Raw genomic sequence first — 19069 nt, 5'->3', positions numbered from 1 at the left:
CATGTCACATTACATTTTTTAGACCTTTTGATAGGGGTTGATAATTTAATTTCCATCAAGTGATAATGTAGTTTTGATGCGTCTGATAGCGTTTCAGAAAAAATGAGTTGATAACGGCTTTAAACTCCTTGTTTGGCGTAAAATAAAAAAATTTTTGATTTCTCCCGAAGAGTTGAATAATGTATTCTCACAAACTGACCAATCATTTTGAGCTATTTTTTACTCAAATGAGGCGACAAATGGCATGTTGAGACAAGCGTTAGATAAGCATTTGCTAATCATCTTATATTGTTAATGGCTCATAACTATTAATAATGGTACGTGGCTGTTGTGGTATGTTGCTTGAGCTTTAATAACTAAAAATTTTATGTAAATAATCTAAAACCGATGATGACCAAGTCTTGTAAGCGTGTATCAACCAGAACAATGCATTATTTCTGATATTTACCCAGCTTAGCAATAATTATCAGACAAAATAGTGCGGTTATTGATGTTCATTTTTCTGAGATTCTTTTTTTGATATGCAGGAAAGTGCATTAGTTTGTTTCGGGCTACGCCCACTTCCTTCGTTTTTATAATCCTTATTTACGGCTATGATAAAATATCTTTGTGGAAAAATAGTAAAGCAACTACTTCGGCTTAAAATGAATTAGCAAAAGAAAAGCGTGGTATACCACACTTCATGATGTGTTATATCTATAACTTAGCAAAAAAACAATATTATTGAGCGCTAAAATTTACTAAATCACGAATTTACACAGTAAACTCTCTCCTTTCACTTGCTTGAAAAACTCTCCTATCTTCCATCCCCTTTCAGGCCATACAATTAAATCCGATTCTACGTCGTAAACACTCATCATTTCCTCAAAGAAATCCTCGATATTCATATCAAGTCTGTATTGGATATGTTTGTAGAAAAAATATGGAAAGTTATCGATGGTCATCTGCCCGGTAATGTTGGAACTGAAGGATGAAATGCTGTTCTGGTCATCTCTGCTCGTGAACAGTACTACAATATTTTTAGGCAGCTTGTTTTTATCTATCAGCGTGGCTGCCCTGCACGTATCCACAATCACGAACGCTTTGTTTATACCGCGCCGCGAAAGTGCACATAGCGCATTTGTTAGCTCAGTAGATGTGATGAAATGCTTGTTGTGCACTTTTAGAAAGTCCCTGTTACCATGTCCACACATATAGATAAGAATATTCGATGATTCATCCATATCAATTAATTTTTTGTGATTTCCCATAACAGCGTTATAGAACGATAGCGGAGTGAATGGCTTTCCCTCAAATTCAGGTACATCAAACCCGCCATCAGGTAATATAACGTATCCTTTTGTAAAATTTCTGCTGTCATGCACCAAGTCGTCGCACGTAAACACGATAATCTCATTGTCTGTAAACCCGTTGCTCTTCAGAATCTTATAGAAAACATGAATATTGGCCACGTGCCGAATATTTTTATAATACTGGGAGGCATTCAGAATCACGGCGTAGTTTTTTGCTTCTGCTCCGTGTAGTAGAAGGAATAAAACACCAAAAAATAACATTGTACAACTCTTGAGGGTAAAAAAGGAAACAAAAAGGTAAATATTAGAAACAAACATGTTAAATTTGCTTTCTTGGCACAATTGGGAAACATCATACAATTAACTGAAGGATCATTTGAGCACAGACTTGAGATAATAGCGTAAGTAGCGGATAAACTGGTAGTTCGAAAGCAGAAAAGCTGCTTAGTATTGGCTATAAAAATATTTACGGCTGACGCTATTGGATGCACAGCTTTTCAATTACGAAAAACACATTTTGTTTTCGTTGGTTCCACTACATTTGAACGTGCTACGAGTTCAATTACGAAGCGGATTATATGAACAGATCAAATATTTCCCGTTTGAAACTAATTTCTGCACATTCCAAGAAATCAATGTCTGCAAAACAGTTCATAGATGATACCATCAGATTTATAGACGTCAGCAGAAAATATTGTAGCGTATAAGAGCACAACAATGGTGTTACAGCGAGACATTTCTAAATGACATCGCCCGCGATATCTGTCCTAAAAATGACCTCTATACATCAATGTTAGGTAAATTGTTTTCACACCAACGGTTCAAACTACATATAGCAATACAAAGCAAGTTTTTTTCTCAAGATCACGAAGAAAACGTATACTTGCTTGCAGTACTAGGTAACGATATTATATGTACTGTGGACCCGACATGTTTTGTTCTTTCATTCATTTTATATATTTTCTTGCCGTGCCACTCTCTGCGATAGATCGCAACAAGTTTTTTGTCTAAAGTGCGTTTATTTATCAATGAAACCAAATTTACTCACGCTACTGACTCCGTCACATACAAACATCTGCTTCCAAGGATTCTACAGTATTTGGTCAAAACGCTATTCCTCGGCCAGGGCCCCAAAATGGATGACAGAATCTGCAATGAATACACAGTGGGCTTTTGCACCAGACAGGCCTTTTACGATTCAAGACTGACACAAAAATGCGAGAAGCTACACGATAAAGGCAAAAAATGCGCATATGATGAGCATACGGTGTATGGCTATGAAATGGGTGTATATAAGACATATAGAGGAATATTAATGGAAATGGAGCGGAAAGCAAAAAATAAGAATGGCATTCTGATGAATTTAAGAAAGTTTCATGATAATATAGCGGATAAGAACGGCGAGAATGAGCACAAGATAGCAAACGATGATCCGAAAAGTACAGGACACAACACACTAAACGAATATAAAATTGGTGATATTATGAACATCTTAGATAAATTACATGACAAGTTGATTAGGAATTTGAAATTGAGCACGTTTGATCTGTCATTACACCAAATTTACGGCCAACTTATGGTTTATTTAATCAATTCCAAGCCGGTACCAAGTAATTTTTTTGTGTGCGAAGTTTGTGCGAATTTAGTTGTTAAAACGGAACGATGTGAGCACCCTTTTCACAGGGAATACGAAAAATTAAGGGTCGTGACAGAAAAGTTATCTAAGAAGTTGAACCAAACAATCGTACGATAAAACATCGTTTTAATTGATAAAAATTGCTTTTTGCTAAAATAAGTGCTGTAGTTACGTTGTTATTTGTTCATTACGGCGAGTGTGTGTGGTCATTCTTTGGATTGATATGTGGCGATCCCTGTGTCATACCAAAATTTGCGATTCATAGCAAATGTTCGACTCGAAACATCAGTACAGTATGTATTTATCATACCGTGTGATATTGCGTGATGGTGGTCGTGTACAAATTGCTAATCTCTCGTTGTGTTATGGACTACCGGTCGAATCTGTAAAAAATATCCGGAAAAGTATTTCTGCCCTCTTATGGCAAGAAAAGAAAGCAATAAAAATGCATTTGCACAGAAAAGACAGACACGCTACTCTTAAGTTATACAATAATGTGATCCACGGTGCTTTAGATAACAGTGCTATGATGGCTGAGTGAGGCCATTAAAAGGCAATAAACACCATCAGCTACTGCTTTCATACTCGTTTGTTACGGCGTAGTGACACGCAGCTAAAGATTGGCAAAGGGTTGATTTAACAATCTTGCGCCGGTGATCAGCACAAAATACGGGATGTTTTGTCTTTTCGTTCCGTCATAGCTTCATGAACATTGTCTAAGCCATACGCGAGAAAATTATTTAAAACGGAAATTTATTATCCTAAGACACACTATTGATCTTATTTATAACTTTGATAAGCGTCTGCTCATCAAGTCTCCCCAGACTATCAACCAATATCCTAATCTCATCCACACTCTGTGGAAACAGCGATGCCACAATCGCAACCTCATCCTCACTCAGTCCCAGCTCAACGAGCGACGTCCTCAAGTTCTCCATCAGCGATGTCGACGAAACCCTGGTATGCTGCTGGCAGTAATCATACGTATTTTCAAAAATTCTACGAAATTTAACGTCCTTTTTTACGATCCTAGGGCGCTGTTCCGCAAGATGGTGGAACGCCTCAGAGATTGTTAGTGGATGAGACGTATTTTGGGACATGGGGATGAAAAAATTGTTTTTTTAAAAGTTGGGGGTAAAATATTTGAAACACGATTTATCACGGAGCAGATAAATGAAAAATAAAACAAAAAAACGAACACTCACGAACACGTGTGAAACAGCGAGATGCGCGCACAAGAATGTCATGGGCTGTTGCTTAAACATGGTTTATATTCATTGCCTAATATGGTGGGCCATCACTTATCGCAGTCTATGCTGCGATTTAGCTCCTCAATAAAACAAGCCTGCTTAAGACTATCCTTACACAGATATAGCATTTAATTGATGTACCTGACCAGTTCACGTACGGGCGTTGATCATCTCAGCCTTTATTCAAGACGATCCATCCCTATTCACAAAGATTGGTGTTAATCTATTCAAAATTGTTAACCATGCCATGTTGGCAATGCAGTACGTTTACCTGCCCTTGATTGTTACACCAAGGTATGCCCGTAACAGCGTTACACACGCTAAAATGCTTTGTACACACCTGAACCGTAAGGGCCAGTGATTACCACGTGTAAAATAGTTTACTTCTGCCCTGATGTTTAAAAAGCTTGGTATTGCATTGCTGTGTGGCAGTTTGTATTTGTAACGCCCTTTGCGGAAATTTCCTGTTATTGCATAAGCACATTCACTCGGATGCGCTTCTACAGCACACCCGGTTCAAGGTGTGGCACAGAAATCAGCAGAATAGTGTGGAGGTGGTGTGCAAACAAATAAACATACTTGAACAGCTGCTCAGCAATCAGAGAGTGCTATGCAGCACACTAATAGATAATGGCACACATAGAAGTAATACTTGAGCGGAAAGGCATACATAACACTACCAAGCATTGTTCCCAATAGTCTTCATACCCAGGTAAAGAGTCATATCACCGCATTTTTAATCAAAACTACTTCATTTGCTAGTCTTTTTACTTTATTTAGTCATTTCCTACCTTGTAGCTTTCCTTGGCAACATAAAACGGATTATAATTGTACTTTTTCATATGACGGTAAAGATTCTTGGCTGTTAGCAAAGAAATGACAATAAAATAGAGAATTAGTATCGGTGCATACACCGGAATATCAAATAGAGATGAAAACGTTGTTAAAAACGATATAAGCACCAATCGCACACTCAACCACCAAAAATCAAATTCGGGCAACCGTCTCATAAACGGCCTGAACTCGTCATCAACCGTCTGTGGGATATACACCTCCTCATCAATATTATCGAACGGATCCGGTATGCTTTCTTCCTGTGGTGTGCAAAATCCTATAAGACCGTGCAGCAAATAGATTGAAAGAACGTAGGTCACGAGGTAGTGTGTTTGGATATACAGAATTCTTATGAAGTATAGCATCAGCAGGCCAGAGAAGAATATCCACCTTTCAAGTTTCTTTGGTGCTGTTTTGTCAAGATAGTACTGGCATTTGGCTAATATCATTAGGGGAGCAAAAATTTAAAAATTAAAAACAAATTTAAAACGCTGTGTTTTGTGAGAAAGGACAGAGTTAGTGAATTAAAAATTATTTTGTATGTTTTATCTATCAAGTTGCTGTGCATTTTCTGCATTTCAAAGCCTCATTTCGCCAAAATAATTTTTTACGATACATTTTACAGGGTAAAATAGCTTAATTAAAATTTTTTTCTCAACGTATTATATGAGTTATATAAAACGTTTTTCTGCCATAAGTTGCAACCATTTACTGTAAAATCACATTAATTATCTCGTAGAACATGGTACTCATGATTTATTCGTGTACTAGTACCATTTTAGCGCATATATTTTGTGTAAACATGAGTCATACATTGTGATCAAGAACGAATACGGCAATTATAGATGTATTTATTTAGTGGTATGCATTATTAAGAGATATGAGGTGATAGCAGAACTGATTTTATAAAAAAATTGCAGCCAATGTCGATTATTTCAGACCGGATACGCTCCGCACACCAAATATAATTTATTTGGTGCGTATACGGAACAGATATGGAGACAATTTTGATTAATTATGGTTTTATTTACCAGATAGCATGAACATTAGTTTAATACGGCTCAGTCCACCGTACATTTCATCTTGTCAGAACATGCTCTTTGCACCAAAATATATAAAGATGCGTTAACACACTGTTTCGCCTTATGGAATTGTAATGGTTGAGAATATGATCATGTGGTAATATTTACAGTCAATGTACCGGATGTGCCATCTAATAAAAACAATTTCTGTGACAACTATGGTGGCATATATTTATTTTTGTCTGAGTAATACGATTTGGTAGTCAAATATGAATTGAATACACAACAGTGAACAAATTATTGAGCATTTTCTTTTTCTTAGCGCCTGAAACAAAGAACTACTTGTAAGATATGTCGAGTTCTGAATAACACACAGAACTATAAACAGGCCAAAAATATTTTTATTGTTAAATCTGCTATTATATCAAGATTGGTAATTAAGCAAGTACCGCACCAATTTTCTCAAAACATGTGAACAATTGATGATGTGATAAATAAACGTACTTTGAATGCAAAAATCGCGCTATCATAACATTGAACTGATTAAAATGAACAAAAATCCGTGAAAGCAAAACTATTCCGCAGTTGTTTATGGCATAACATTTTTTTGGTGATAAAAAGGGCACGGATAAAGAAAAAGGTTTCTAAGTCTTGTTTGTACATTTAGCATTTTCATCTGTGTTTTCCTTAATTTTTATGACTTGCTGGAGTTACACACTGATCGATGCGAGCAATATGACTCGTAAAATGCTCATTTCAATTTTTTAGTATTTTATGATTATTTGACAATATTTAAGGAAACAATGCTGCATATATCCCATCCCTGGGATACATGTGCTAATATAACAGGTAAAATGATCGTGTAAGGCACAAGAAAAAGAGTGATATGAACAAATTTTTGGAAAAAAATGTGGTAACTCGCGGTACCGTACATGTTCAATGCTTGTATCTGTAAAATGATGTCTAAAATGGTGAAAATATTTTGTGTGGATGGAAAAGGAAAATATAAAGACCTCTCGATAAGCCGAGTTGATACAAATATGATCAATTGTTGCCATATTTACTATTCATGTGCTGAATCGGCCACTTATTAATTGCGAAGTGATGAAAGACTTCTAAATTTACTGGTGTGATTTGGTTGTGGCCATATGTGAACTGCAAACTGGCATATGAAAATGTTTCAGATAGTGGGTAACAATAGCGATCAAACGTTTTACCCAGTATAGCATAGTTGTGTTGTAAATGTTTGTCTTCTCAATTTGATATTTTTAAGTTAACAAAGGATCCTGTAAGTAATATTCTACGTTACAAAGCCTTTTCTTTTCATTTGTTGATGTGATTAAAGCGGTTGTAAATTTCATTCTACAAATTAAAAATTTCCCGCTATATTCATTCCAAAGTTTATCTTGGCATGTGTGGTAAATTCCAGGATAAGTTTGTTGTCGCATTCCAACCAAAATAATGTTTTGTTTGGTGTTGCAAATTGTCGTAGAAGGGGAATTAGCATACTACATACTAAAACTTGGCTGTGAACACAGGTCCTTAGCTAAAAACGGACTATTACAATATGAGAATAGCAGACATGCAGTTGCACTAATGATACATTCTTATATGCACTAATAATAACATATCAGCAGTATTTACGAATGAAAGCTCATATTCTTTTTCCATTAGAGTTTCCATCTACACAATTCATCCAGATTATTTTTTTCCTTACCTAGAAGTCATCCGAGCTCCAAACAAAACAAAAGCTCCATACATCTCAGTTCATTCTATTTATAATTTACTATCTTCCAAGCAACTGTCAAACAAGTCTGTAAAGATCGAATATTTACTGCCTTATAAAATCCTAAAATTAATTCGCATCCTTTCACCCATGCCAATCCTTTCTACCACACTACCTCTTATCCCTACATCCGTAAAACTTTCATTTCTAGTGCGTAATATGGTCAATCGCACATTGCAATCCCTGAATGAGCACCTTGACATCGTAAACAGGGAGGAGCTGCACGAGTATTTAGTCCATAAAAGTAAAGTGCTCAGAATGCTGGCATACATAGACGTGCTGAAATATTATAAACAGAAAAGGAGACCGTCACGAGTTGCGGACGAGATGGCCGACTGGTTTGAGGAGATGAAAATACTGTTCTGTGCCAAATGCGACTTTAGAAGCGCTCTATCTGTCTATTTTTATGGGTATGAGGGAATCGTGAGCAATGCCTTGATAGAGATGCTACGCGATGACGACAGTAGTGGAAATGCACTGGCAGAACGAAACGTAATTAAGTACACCGAGGAACAGAATGATGTGCTGGTGGACAGAAAAGCGGAGAGTGCCGATGATCTCAGTGCTATTGACACTCTGATCCGGATCTATCTGACCAAAGAGGACGTGTCAATTTTTAAATCAATTGAGATAGAAAATGGTGTTTTAACGCTTGCGAGTGACCACGTAACCTTTAAATTAACGCTTTGTGGCAGCCACACCTCGCCCACGTGGACAATTCTCTCTCCACCAAATATAAATCTTCATTTTCATCTGCTTCCTGTTTACGTAAAAAAGATCGAGGTCATAAACCGACAGCGGCGGATCTTCGAAACTTATAAGGACATCGCGACAGGCACGTTCTATGACTTTGAGATACGCGTTTTTGAGGAGATAGTATTGAAAATAAAAGACGGTACAGGCATTATGAAGGCGTTTGGCGAAAAAATACATGGTGGATTGGACATTCATTGGTACATGCGATGGATAGAGAAATGGTTCATAGGAGAAATTTCTAATCGATATGAATACCTGAAGATGAGGTATCGTTTGTGGTTCGTCATCGGCGAAGGCCTTCATTTGGTAGAGGAAAATGAGCACACAGAACAGCCATGCAGGTTTATTGGTGGCCTAGATGACAAGTATTTGAGCTCAGCAAACACTTTTTATGATAACAGAGAAGAAACCGGCCACGTGTTGTTCAAATCGTTGAAAGACTTCAGGAGATACTTCGTAAACCACGAAAGACACCCTTTTTACACGGCTCTGCTGTCCATTGCCAAAAGAAACAACATCTCAGTTGTTAGGAATTACCAAGAGAAAGATTTCGGGACAAGGAACGTATTTCTGAGACGTGATGCGAATTTTGTGTGCATACGGTGCGATGATAACAGCCATAGAATATTTGTCGGCAGGAATGTGAAGTACAATCTGCTGCGCTATATTGAACTAGGCATTGTGTATAACACGAGGGATAAAAGTGCTATCAGTGCCCAAGACATAAACGATCTAGAAGACAACTTCAGTGATCTGAATGTTCGGTCAGGATGTTTCCTCACAAACACAGCGGATAATCGGTATGCCATCAGTCTGAGCCACGTGAAGTATTTTCTACGAGATATCGACCTGCTGATGATGGTTAATGACATTCTGTATCTCCAAGAGACAAGCGTTACCGTGAGCAATGAGATAAAGTTCCTGTACAACATGGACAGGTACAAATTTAAGATCAAAATAAAAAGCGACGAGGACTGCCGCATGGGAACATCTCAATCGGATGATTACGATCAAAAGGATTCAACCAAGGAGGAAAACGGAACAGCAGACACGTACAACGATGTGCCAAGAATGTCAAAGCGAAAAAGATTTGTGGCACGAATCGCTATTAGCAACCAAAGCATGGCTGAAATAAAAATATATGAAATATCCAATCTTCTAAATTATTTGACCATTTCAATCCTGAGGGATAAACTGAGCAAATACGGCATCAAAGGCACCTTTGAGACGGCCCACAACAGATCGATCCTGTCCTTTATGTTTTACAACCTGAGCATAAGGGTGGTTTACGATGGAAGGCTGTCCATTCAGTGCACCAACACGCTGCTTGTAGATCTGCTGAAGTGTTGCCTGACCGTTGATCTGATAAGCCATCTGCGGGCTCTAAAGCTGGTCCTGAAGGAGAACCTGGTGCCCATCTCTTTTAACAGCAATTATCTGCTGTTTAAGTATGGCAAGACAATAGTGTTCAAGTATTACGGTGAGAGGTACTACTGCGCCATTGATGGCGGCTATAAAACGGTCGACGAAAAGATCGTGAGCGAGATGAAGAACATGGAAGTCGGGTGTAAAATGGACAAGATCTGGTGGTGCCTTCATGCGTACGAGAACAAGACAAAAATACAAGTAGAGAACACGAATGGAGATACAGGGGAGGACAGGACATTTCTGTTTGCGACTGAGGTTGGTGAGTTTAGGATATACAGGCAGCGAAAAAGCATAATTTTGAGATTCACACGCTGTGAGCTGAGGGACGAGCAAAAAGTTGTCCTAGAAAAACTTTTTTACAACATTTTCAACTTCGAAAATTATTTTACGAAGTACATGGACGTGCTGGTTCACAAGAACAAAGCTGTGAATGTTATTGAAAATTTAAGCAGCACTTGAAGAAGAACCAGGTATACGTCCAAAGAACACACATCGAATATTTCTACTAAAAAGCATATTTTACTCTTACCTGTCGTTGTGGCGAGACATGTCCAAAATACTGGAATCTACGATCTAACAACTTTTTGAACGATGCTCTAAACATCTTCTCACTATTTTTTGTGTTCTTCACGCGCTCAAAATCTAATAGGCGTGAATGATTGTCATAACACCCTTTCAGAGGCGCATGTATTCACGATTTTTTAGGCTCCTTCTATTTTCAACCAAGGAGACAAATTAATGATCTTTGGCAAAAGAAACTTCTGTTTTAAGGTTCACTAAGCACTAAATAAATAATGAGCACAGCCAAGATAACATGCTTACATTTAAACATGCTGTCGGCAGTCTCCATAGACTCAGTGGTTATTCTGCTGTTTTCTCTGTATCCCAACATTAATTAAGATTTGAAAATGCGCACCCCCTGATGCTGGAAATACTCGATATCGATGGTCTCCTGATCCTTGACACCAACTATAATCGGATATACGGCAGAACATACACAAGTAATTCTTTGGAACTAAGCACTCTAAAGGGTATAAAGGAGTTTCCAGCTGTTACAAAGGACCACATTGTGCTCCAGAAGGTATTAAATGACACCATAGTTGTGTTTTACGGATCAAAAGAGGCAAATGAGGTGTTCTTAAACCATATGCTGAACGTATTCTGTTCTGCTCTTGCGCAGCTTTTCAAAGGCGAGGTTTCCCTGCAGTTGGTGGATGAAAAATACGATTACATGGTGCTAATGATAGAGTATTTCGTTTATGAGGGAATGTTCAGGGCAGAGAATGCAGAGGATGTCGTTGCAAAGGTGCCAAAAAGGAACTTTGAGGATTTGAAGGGAATGCCGATACCAAAAGGTTTCTCCTCGATCTTTAAAAAGGTTAAAATTTTTAAATAAAGCTGAAATTTGGACATACATCTGTAGCACCGATGTTAAACGATGTTTGCAGCGGGTAGCTGTGTCAATGCCTTTCTCTGTAAAACAGGGAAAGCGTAGCCAACAGTTCTCGATCAACGATTCGGTCCTCGGTAATAATTCTGGTAGTTTTAACAACAAGCGATAATTGATATCGTGCAACAATGGGACGAAAGCTTCTTATAGAGCTCTTTATCGTAAATATGGAATATCAAATATTTCGGTTGGTTTTACTGTTCAACAAAGATACTTTCTGAACATAACTGATTTATAAGTTATCATTTGTGGGGTGCAGCCTTGCTATTAATTGCTACGCAGAGATAATGCAACTCTTACAACGACCTTTTGATTCTGACTTCACCATTTAACAGCATCACACATACTGGCAGAACAATCTGCCGCTTACCTGGCCATGGGAAGGTTAGAGATGAAAATTTTTATTTTCGAACAAGCGAATTGATCCATTTGTAACATACACGCCAGAAAAACACGGTTACATGAGATGCATCAGCTCTATCTTTCGCAGAAAGACGTTAACTCGCATCTTTCATACTCAGCTATCAGCTGCTCGACCACTTCCCTGCTGGCATCAAACTCATCAAGGCCATCCAAATATTTCCTGTACATTTCGGTAAACGCGTTTTTTCTCTTCAACTTGTCGTATTGCCCGCAGATCTTGCGGAGAAGCGCAGACACCCCGGTTGAATTGGTGAGTGAAAGACCGGACACCTGCTCGCTCGCATTCTCCTCCTGGCATACCACGGCATGGAACGATGGGGGCATCCAAGGAACGAACCCTACAAATTGCTTGTCCTGTATTCGAATCATACTCCGTTGCACCTCGCCAATTTCTGTCGTATTGATGAAGAAAGTGAGTGCAGAGATGACTGCACGTGTTTCAATGCCTGCAAGTTTATTTTTGCTCATCATGAGTCTTCTGAGTACATCATTGACGGTTGTCTTCCGTATGATTTGCGCACAGTCCTTGTTTATGAAGGGGGTATACGACGGCACAATAAAGTTTAGGCCTTTGACAGGTATGAGCGTGCTTACTATACTCTTCAGGTCGGAGTACATGTATGTTGGTGTGCGCAGCGTGCACGTGCTCGCACATATCACCGTGCTGATCAGGGAGTTGATCGTTTCGTATGAGGGCTGCTTTATACGCAAGGACTCAGATGAGATCCTTCCGAGCGCGGCGTTGTCCATCACAACAACGCTATCACAGCACCCATTGAGTCTCTTCAACGTAAGCATAGAATTATATGGCTGTACAACTACGTCGGACACCTCCTCATTGTTTGGAAACACTGAAAACGACTGCAGAATCTTCTTGGGAAACTCATCGCGCAGCTCCTCTATAAGATAAGAGCCCATACCGCTGCCCGTTCCGCCGGCAATTGAGTGCAAGATAAAAAATGATTCAAGCATGTCGCTGTTCTCACTCTCCCTGTGTATCATCTCAAAAATTTCGCTTTTTTTACTCTGTGCTGAGAGATAACCACTTGCCCAGTTATTGCCAGCTCCTCCGCCTTCGTTTGACACAAAAATGTTTTCGTGATTGAAGAGTCCCATGTTGGTGATCTGGGAAATTACGCGTGGCTCAAGGTCAAGCAGAATAGCACGCGGCACCGGCGTGTTGTCATCAGCAAGATAGAAAAACTGCGAGGGATGCGATGCTTGATGGAGCGAAGACAAACGGTGCCAGAACGACGAGCCTATTTGGTTGCCACACTGTCCTATCTGCAATGTTATGATTTCTCTCATTTTCTAGGGTCAAGGCCTTTTTATTTTATTAGGGTAATAGGTGAATATGAGCGATTGTGCGCTAAGAATGTAAACCGACAGGTTTAGGATTAGAATGCTTTTTATTTAGAATTACAGGGCAAAAATTTGTGTATAGATAAGTTGTATCTGCTCTACCAACCAGCAGACACATCAACTATTGCGATGGAGCAAGATCATGAGAATAAAATACGTGCCGTGGAGGTGATGAGCGAAACATAACGTAAAATGGCAGATAGTGTAAGACTCTGTGATCGAATCTACGAATGTGTTTCGCTTTAATATTCCAAATGCGACCAATGATGCAGTTGTATCCATGAAATCGAAGAACACGGCAAATTCACCGCAACATCAAGACTCAGTCACATGGTGAGTAGAACGAGTTTCATCAGCCATTTCGATAAATCAACCATCAGTATGTCGAAAAACGGGTGAATGATTGCGTTGGGCCTTGCATTGTGTTTTCTGAGAACGATGGATTTGCAACAACACGAGTAACCATGAAATAGCACTGATTTCGTGGGCGGTAGCTCTGGTAGCTTAATGGCTAAAGCGTCTGACTTCTAATCAGGAGAGTCCGGGTTCGAGTCCTGGCCGGAGCGGTCTTTTTAGAGATGTCATTGCGTGTGGGGAAGGTCGTACTGCTGTTTTTGTTGCCTACTGCTGCACTATTTTCTTTGATAAAACACGTGGTTTTTGGTAAATCGTTCCTCAGCTCAGGAAAAAACGGTCAAATTTTATACTTTTCTCTAAAATAGAGATTGCACCCGTTGAACTGCTTATGTTAAGCCTATATCACAAGGAAAAATCAGGCATGGCACGATCGTCAATACACAATCTCTTGTATTTATTTATTTTCTTCAGCAAAGCCTCTAAGCATTGCGATCTCTTTCTTGTAGAGACTTATGTCCGGTGTTTCTAAAACTTTGGGTATGTCTTCAAACCGCTTATCCTTCATTATAAATTTGAATGCTTCTATTCCTATCTTTCCCAGTCCTAGCGATTCGTGTCGGTCCTTTTTCGACCCCAGCTCCTCTTTGCTGTCATTTAAGTGCATCGCTTTCAAATACCTTAAGCCAACAACCCTGTCAAATTCACCAAACGTTTTTTCGCATGCCTCTTTCGTTTGCAGATCATATCCACTGCCGAACAGATGCGCGGTATCAAGGCATACGCCTATCTTGCTCTTTTCGTGCACAAGCTCTATCAGATCGCGTATATCACCGAAATTGGAGCATAACACGCGTCCCTGGCCGGCCATATTTTCTATAACAATGGTAACGTTCGGTTCTATTTTATTCACTTCGTTTATCGCCTCGGCTACGTTCGCCAACGCTTTTTTACCCAGGTTATCTACATCGCTCCCGGGATGTACATTATACATTTTTATTCCCAGCAGGGAGCAGCGGGCCACATCATCACGAAAACATTCGAAATGCTTCTTTCTTTCCTCTTTGCAACTTCTTGCCATGTTGATGAGGTACGAACCATGCGGAACGAGGAGGTCTGCATTTTTTACCAACATTTTGAACTTTTGTATCGCTTTTGGTTCTAATGGTGTAAATGCGAATCTGCGTTGATTTTTTAGGAATAGTGCACATGTGGTGGCGTTAAGAGCCTCCATTCTTTCCTGTATTTTCCATATACCACCTGCTATTGATAGATGAGCACCTATAAGAACCTTTTTGTTATTTGCCATTGCAAGTTTTTGGGTGCTGAAATATTTGAAATGTTAAGGAAAAAATGGTCAAAAATTTACGGTAAATGAGATTTAAACGAGCGTACTGCACTGTGTTAATACGATGAACGGTTAAAATGTATTGTTAACCAGCATCAATATGCATTCTTCATAGGTACTGCGCAAAGAATGCATATTGATGCTGGTTAACAATTAAAACGGTGCGGTCATTGATCCCAGAACCTGCAATATTTATCTGTTGGTACAAATGGAGCAAACACTAATCTAAACACTGAGACATGTGCCAGGAATCATTCAAAATACAGCACAAAAAATAAACTACAAAGGCAATAAACAAGATAAAACACATTAAAACGCTTTATTTTTGTATAAACAGCAATTATCAACATGATTTTACAGCTATTTATTTTACTTATGGTACTTTTACTCGATCCGCATTTTCTTGTTTTTTCTTTCAAACTCAAAACCACTCGGGCGAAAGTCCACAGATATGGTGCGCTTAAGTTCTACAACCTTTTTGCCCTTCGGAGATCTGAATTTTTTCAGTTTCGGGCTTTTAGCCAGCATTGGTCTGATGCCGTTAATGTTATGTGGCGGAATGTGATCCCGCTGTTCAAATTTGACTAAAATTTTGGTTTTTCTTTTCGTGGCTGAACTTTGCCTTCCTTTTGTGTTTGTATGACCTAAGAAATTTACACGTTTGGAATGTTTCACGATTACAGTCTTATAACCAGAGTTTAAAAGCGTATTTCGTTCTGTTAACTTTTTCAGATCTGCGTAATTTTTGCTTTTACTTCCGGAACACCTGGAATATTGTGCTCTTTTCTCATCTCCCGGTACACCAGCCAGGTTATTCTGGACCACTAACTTGTTCCTAGATATTTGTGCCTTAGCATTCCTATCATGTCTGTTCGTGATCTCACTCAGCACTCGTCTGTTGCCATTTATTTCATTTTGTAGTGATTTATTCTCTTCCCGCCCATTATAAACAAATATTTCATTCTTTGCTAAATTAAAATTCACCTTTCTACTCTCCACTCCCCTGCAACCCATCTCGATTTTAGCGTCTCCCAGACACAACTTTCCTATCTTGTCGTTCATTGCCGCCAGTGGCTCATCCACTTCCAAATTATTCTCTATCGCTGTATCAGTTCGAATGTCTATCTTTCTATCACTAATTACCATTCGAACTGCTGAATCCCCGCCATTTTCTTCCACATCATTGTTTTCTGTGCCAGCATCTCCAATTTCATGTTCATCCGCATCCTTTTCCTCAATGCTTTTCATTTCGTAATTTGTATCTTCTTCCTCCCTCCCTAATTCCTTTCTACAGTACAGATTTATGATATTTTTATTTTTTTCTGTGTTTTTGAATGGCAACAATCCGTAGATGTTTCCCGCTGTTATTCCGTCGTTGAACAAAAACACCTTTTTTATGTAAAAGTTATCAATTTTACACCTCTTCACGAAGTTAAAATTTGCAACATCAAAAAAGGATTTGTTATCCATTTTATTTCTGAATATTATTTGGTATTTTAGTGATGGATTGTTGACGAGCGAGTACTTCTTGTCCTTGAGGTATAGCAGTATTTCTTTACGCGTTGGTGGTCCGAAAAATACGTGATTTTCCATTTGCAAGGGTTTAGCGGTCTAAAAATTGTTGCTTTTAAATTTCGATTCCCCCTTTTCTGGGTGCCTAATCCGGGTTTTTACAATATTTGGCCCAGTAATCCAATAATTTTCGTATATTATGACGTTATTTGGCAGTATATCGACTATTCTGTATTCCAATATTAAATGCGTCCTTATTGATTGATCCGATGGTACCGGTGAGGGAAACGCATTGCTTGTTACATCTATAACATGTTCTTATTGGTGAAGAAAGACAATATGACATTTCCGAGTAGTGATAATGTTATCTTCATCTTTCAATCAAAAGCTGTGTAATAGTACACGTATTAATCCGTATTAAGCAAAAATTGTAGCATTAAACTGGTACAGACCGCGTTGCAGGTCCAAATATAGTCAAGGCCATGATAGGTGTTTGCTCTGCCTGAAGAGCTTGTTTAGTTGCGGTGTGGTACTAAGGAACAGGCTTTCACCACTTCAAAATATTTTGAGTACGTTAATTTTAACGCATACATGCGGTTATCAAGCTATATTAATTCATTTCTGCCACAAGAACATAGATAACCTTAGCTCGTACAGTTATATTTTGCTATTCGATGTGTCTCAACGTAATAACACAGTTCATATCGTTTACCAAACGTGCTAGTTTTATCCATCTATGGTGTTATTATTTATTTACATGTGTTTGACACGTTTTTAGAATCATTAAGAAACCAAACTTATCAAATCTGTGAGTTATCAAATATTCCATTAATTTGAGTGAGTCAACGGAATCAGAAGTACTGTAAACCTCATATAAAAATTCTTTTCAAATTAGTACAAACTTATGCTGGATAAAAAGAATGTGGATTACCGTCCAATTGGTCTCATGCTCGTTAGATGATCCATGAAATGACCAATCACTATTTCCGGTTCAGTGTCAAAGATTCGGAATTTTTTTGCGTAAACGGCATTTTTCAAGGATAAACCACCGCTATGTAGAACTTTCACAAAAAATGATTTATGTTTAACAATTTTCCCAGATAATATCATTGAATGATACCAGAAGCAGACATAGCAGTATGGCACAAAGATTTCCCTTATGTGGTAAATTAAACCAATTTTATTTCTTGTAGAATATTATTACGCTTGTGTTCGTCACCAAATATGATTCAAAAGCTTTTATCTCCTTTTTATTTCTTGTTCGCTGCCAAAACACAGCTCCCTCTGCCGTATTAATCTGTTCATTTTTGAAATGTTTTTGTGTTTTATTTCTTAGCAATAGAAATGAAAAACATTAAAATCGCAAATTATAAGGAATGACGCCATTAGGAAAATGTATGAGCATATTTATTACACTTTACGGTACACCATAGCGAATTTAAACGGCACTTTGGTGCAGAATGATCAGTTTTAAATGTTATTGTACATTTATCCGGTTAGCATGGTTTTGCTTAGCACACATTCCAATTTTGGTCAAACGCGCCCGCTTGGATTAGATGCGCTAAAAAGAGCCTGTGCCATGATCATAGAATTTTATTTCGTATAAATCCTGTCATCATGGCGCAGATCTATAATGTTTCGCTATATGAATCATGAACAGAGAAGTGGTATTATCACACGCGGCAGTGACTTTAGCATCATATAGACAACGTGCAAATAGCCCCTTATCATGAATGGTATTCTTACCTCCAAGATCTCATTGACACCACATGAGGTTTAAGCTTTTTATCCATCTCTGGTTGTTCATCATCAGTGTCTTCCATCAACCTTCTAAAATTAAACCATCCGCTTTATCTTTCTTTTTAAAACTCCCAATTTCCGTACCTGAACCGATGCTACAAGGCGGAGTGCTGCAGCTCAAAATATGGAATAAAACCGATTTCTAATTTTAATATTTGTGCTCTGTTATGTAATATTGCTGTAGCATGCACGCCTCGTACTGCTATGTTACTATTTAATTTACAAGATTGAATAACTCCTCATGTAGAGTTTAAATGTAGAAGAAAAATTGTCGAGTGATAGTTTGTTCACCAAATTTTACTTATTGCGAGTTTCACACATTCCATTGTTCGCGAGCAGCCTCATGGTGCCATTCCAGTTTTGATGGCTGTACCACCTGTATGCTTCTTATTCTGTTCTTTTTTTTCGTTACGTAATAAATAAACATCACTATTATGAATAGAAATGATACGAAAATGCCTAGGATAAAATATAATACGCTAAATTGGAAAGAAACGGTGTTTTCTGACCTCTCAACGATAATAGGTGCTCCTAAGTTCTGCATTTCTGCCAATTCGATTTCTCCTAACGGCGAACTACTGGAGTAACTCTGCCTCTCCATAACGGTGTGGTCTGTGATATTGTAAGCTCCGAGACTTTCATTCGCACCGCTCGCGATATGTGCCAATGAAGATAAAAATAAAATAAGATCCATTAATGTTGTCACGTCTACTTTTTTATACCTGAAATAGTAAATATAGTGCATTTACTAAAAAACATGTATAAATTCTGTACATACGTTTTTAAAAGCGTAAATTCGTAAGTTAAGCCGTTAAA

The 19069-nt window shown here is 38.3% G+C and overlaps 10 protein-coding genes and 1 non-coding gene across 11 annotated transcripts; 4 read left to right on the top strand and 7 right to left on the bottom strand.

Moving 5' to 3' along the window:
- Positions 1-724: 724 nt before the first annotated feature.
- On the bottom strand, positions 725-1555 carry VCUG_00016 (uncharacterized protein; the record flags this gene model as incomplete). The annotated part of the gene is made up of 1 exon (XM_008074846.1): positions 725-1555. A coding segment is annotated over one exon (815 nt), but the record flags the coding sequence as incomplete, so codon positions are not given.
- An 872-nt stretch (positions 1556-2427) lies between these two features.
- VCUG_00015 (uncharacterized protein) lies at positions 2428-3680 on the top strand (the record flags this gene model as incomplete). Its single annotated transcript, XM_008074845.1, has 1 exon — positions 2428-3680. The coding sequence occupies one exon, from the start codon at positions 2428-2430 to the stop codon at positions 3043-3045; it is 618 nt and encodes a 205-aa protein (XP_008073036.1). The 3' UTR covers positions 3046-3680.
- On the bottom strand, positions 3673-4044 carry VCUG_00014 (uncharacterized protein). The gene has a single exon (XM_008074844.1). It carries the CDS (start codon positions 4026-4028, stop codon positions 3690-3692), a length of 339 nt encoding a protein of 112 aa, XP_008073035.1. The 5' UTR covers positions 4029-4044; the 3' UTR covers positions 3673-3689.
- Positions 4045-4707: 663 nt separating this feature from the next.
- VCUG_00013 (uncharacterized protein) lies at positions 4708-5461 on the bottom strand (the record flags this gene model as incomplete). The annotated part of the gene is made up of 1 exon (XM_008074843.1): positions 4708-5461. One exon carries the CDS (start codon positions 5459-5461, stop codon positions 4955-4957), a length of 507 nt encoding a protein of 168 aa, XP_008073034.1. The 3' UTR covers positions 4708-4954.
- Positions 5462-7762: 2301 nt separating this feature from the next.
- VCUG_00012 (uncharacterized protein) lies at positions 7763-10517 on the top strand. Its single transcript, XM_008074842.1, has one exon. The coding sequence runs from the start codon at positions 7911-7913 to the stop codon at positions 10461-10463; it is 2553 nt and encodes an 850-aa protein (XP_008073033.1). The 5' UTR covers positions 7763-7910; the 3' UTR covers positions 10464-10517.
- Positions 10518-10926: 409 nt separating this feature from the next.
- On the top strand, positions 10927-11416 carry VCUG_00011 (uncharacterized protein; the record flags this gene model as incomplete). Its single annotated transcript, XM_008074841.1, has 1 exon — positions 10927-11416. The coding sequence occupies one exon, from the start codon at positions 10927-10929 to the stop codon at positions 11398-11400; it is 474 nt and encodes a 157-aa protein (XP_008073032.1). The 3' UTR covers positions 11401-11416.
- Positions 11243-13192, bottom strand: VCUG_00010 (uncharacterized protein). Its single transcript, XM_008074840.1, has one exon. The coding sequence runs from the start codon at positions 13183-13185 to the stop codon at positions 11932-11934; it is 1254 nt and encodes a 417-aa protein (XP_008073031.1). The 5' UTR covers positions 13186-13192; the 3' UTR covers positions 11243-11931.
- Positions 13193-13732: 540 nt separating this feature from the next.
- VCUG_02781 lies at positions 13733-13805 on the top strand. Its single transcript has one exon. It is a non-coding gene; the product is annotated as a tRNA-Arg (tRNA).
- Positions 13806-14050: 245 nt separating this feature from the next.
- Positions 14051-14902, bottom strand: VCUG_00009 (apurinic endonuclease (APN1); the record flags this gene model as incomplete). The annotated part of the gene is made up of 1 exon (XM_008074839.1): positions 14051-14902. One exon carries the CDS (start codon positions 14900-14902, stop codon positions 14051-14053), a length of 852 nt encoding a protein of 283 aa, XP_008073030.1.
- Positions 14903-15246: 344 nt separating this feature from the next.
- VCUG_00008 (uncharacterized protein) lies at positions 15247-16638 on the bottom strand. The gene has a single exon (XM_008074838.1). It carries the CDS (start codon positions 16532-16534, stop codon positions 15326-15328), a length of 1209 nt encoding a protein of 402 aa, XP_008073029.1. The 5' UTR covers positions 16535-16638; the 3' UTR covers positions 15247-15325.
- Positions 16639-18566: 1928 nt separating this feature from the next.
- VCUG_00007 (uncharacterized protein) lies at positions 18567-18998 on the bottom strand (the record flags this gene model as incomplete). Its single annotated transcript, XM_008074837.1, has 1 exon — positions 18567-18998. One exon carries the CDS (start codon positions 18996-18998, stop codon positions 18567-18569), a length of 432 nt encoding a protein of 143 aa, XP_008073028.1.
- Between the last annotated feature and the right edge of the window lie 71 nt (positions 18999-19069).

The sequence above is a fragment of the Vavraia culicis genome, assembly GCF_000192795.1.
Source record: "Vavraia culicis subsp. floridensis unplaced genomic scaffold supercont1.1, whole genome shotgun sequence".
Lineage (NCBI taxonomy): Eukaryota > Fungi > Microsporidia > Pleistophoridae > Vavraia > Vavraia culicis.
This window is presented reverse-complemented; position numbering and strand designations above follow the sequence as displayed.

Bases quoted from the DNA above. Each gene is read 5' to 3' on its own strand.
- VCUG_00014 (XM_008074844.1), bottom strand. From the start codon at position 4,028: ATGTCCCAAAATACGTCTCATCCACTAACAATCTCTGAGGCGTTCCAC.
- VCUG_00008 (XM_008074838.1), bottom strand. From the start codon at position 16,534: ATGGAAAATCACGTATTTTTCGGACCACCAACGCGTAAAGAAATACTG.
- VCUG_00012 (XM_008074842.1), top strand. From the start codon at position 7,911: ATGCCAATCCTTTCTACCACACTACCTCTTATCCCTACATCCGTAAAA.
- VCUG_00010 (XM_008074840.1), bottom strand. From the start codon at position 13,185: ATGAGAGAAATCATAACATTGCAGATAGGACAGTGTGGCAACCAAATA.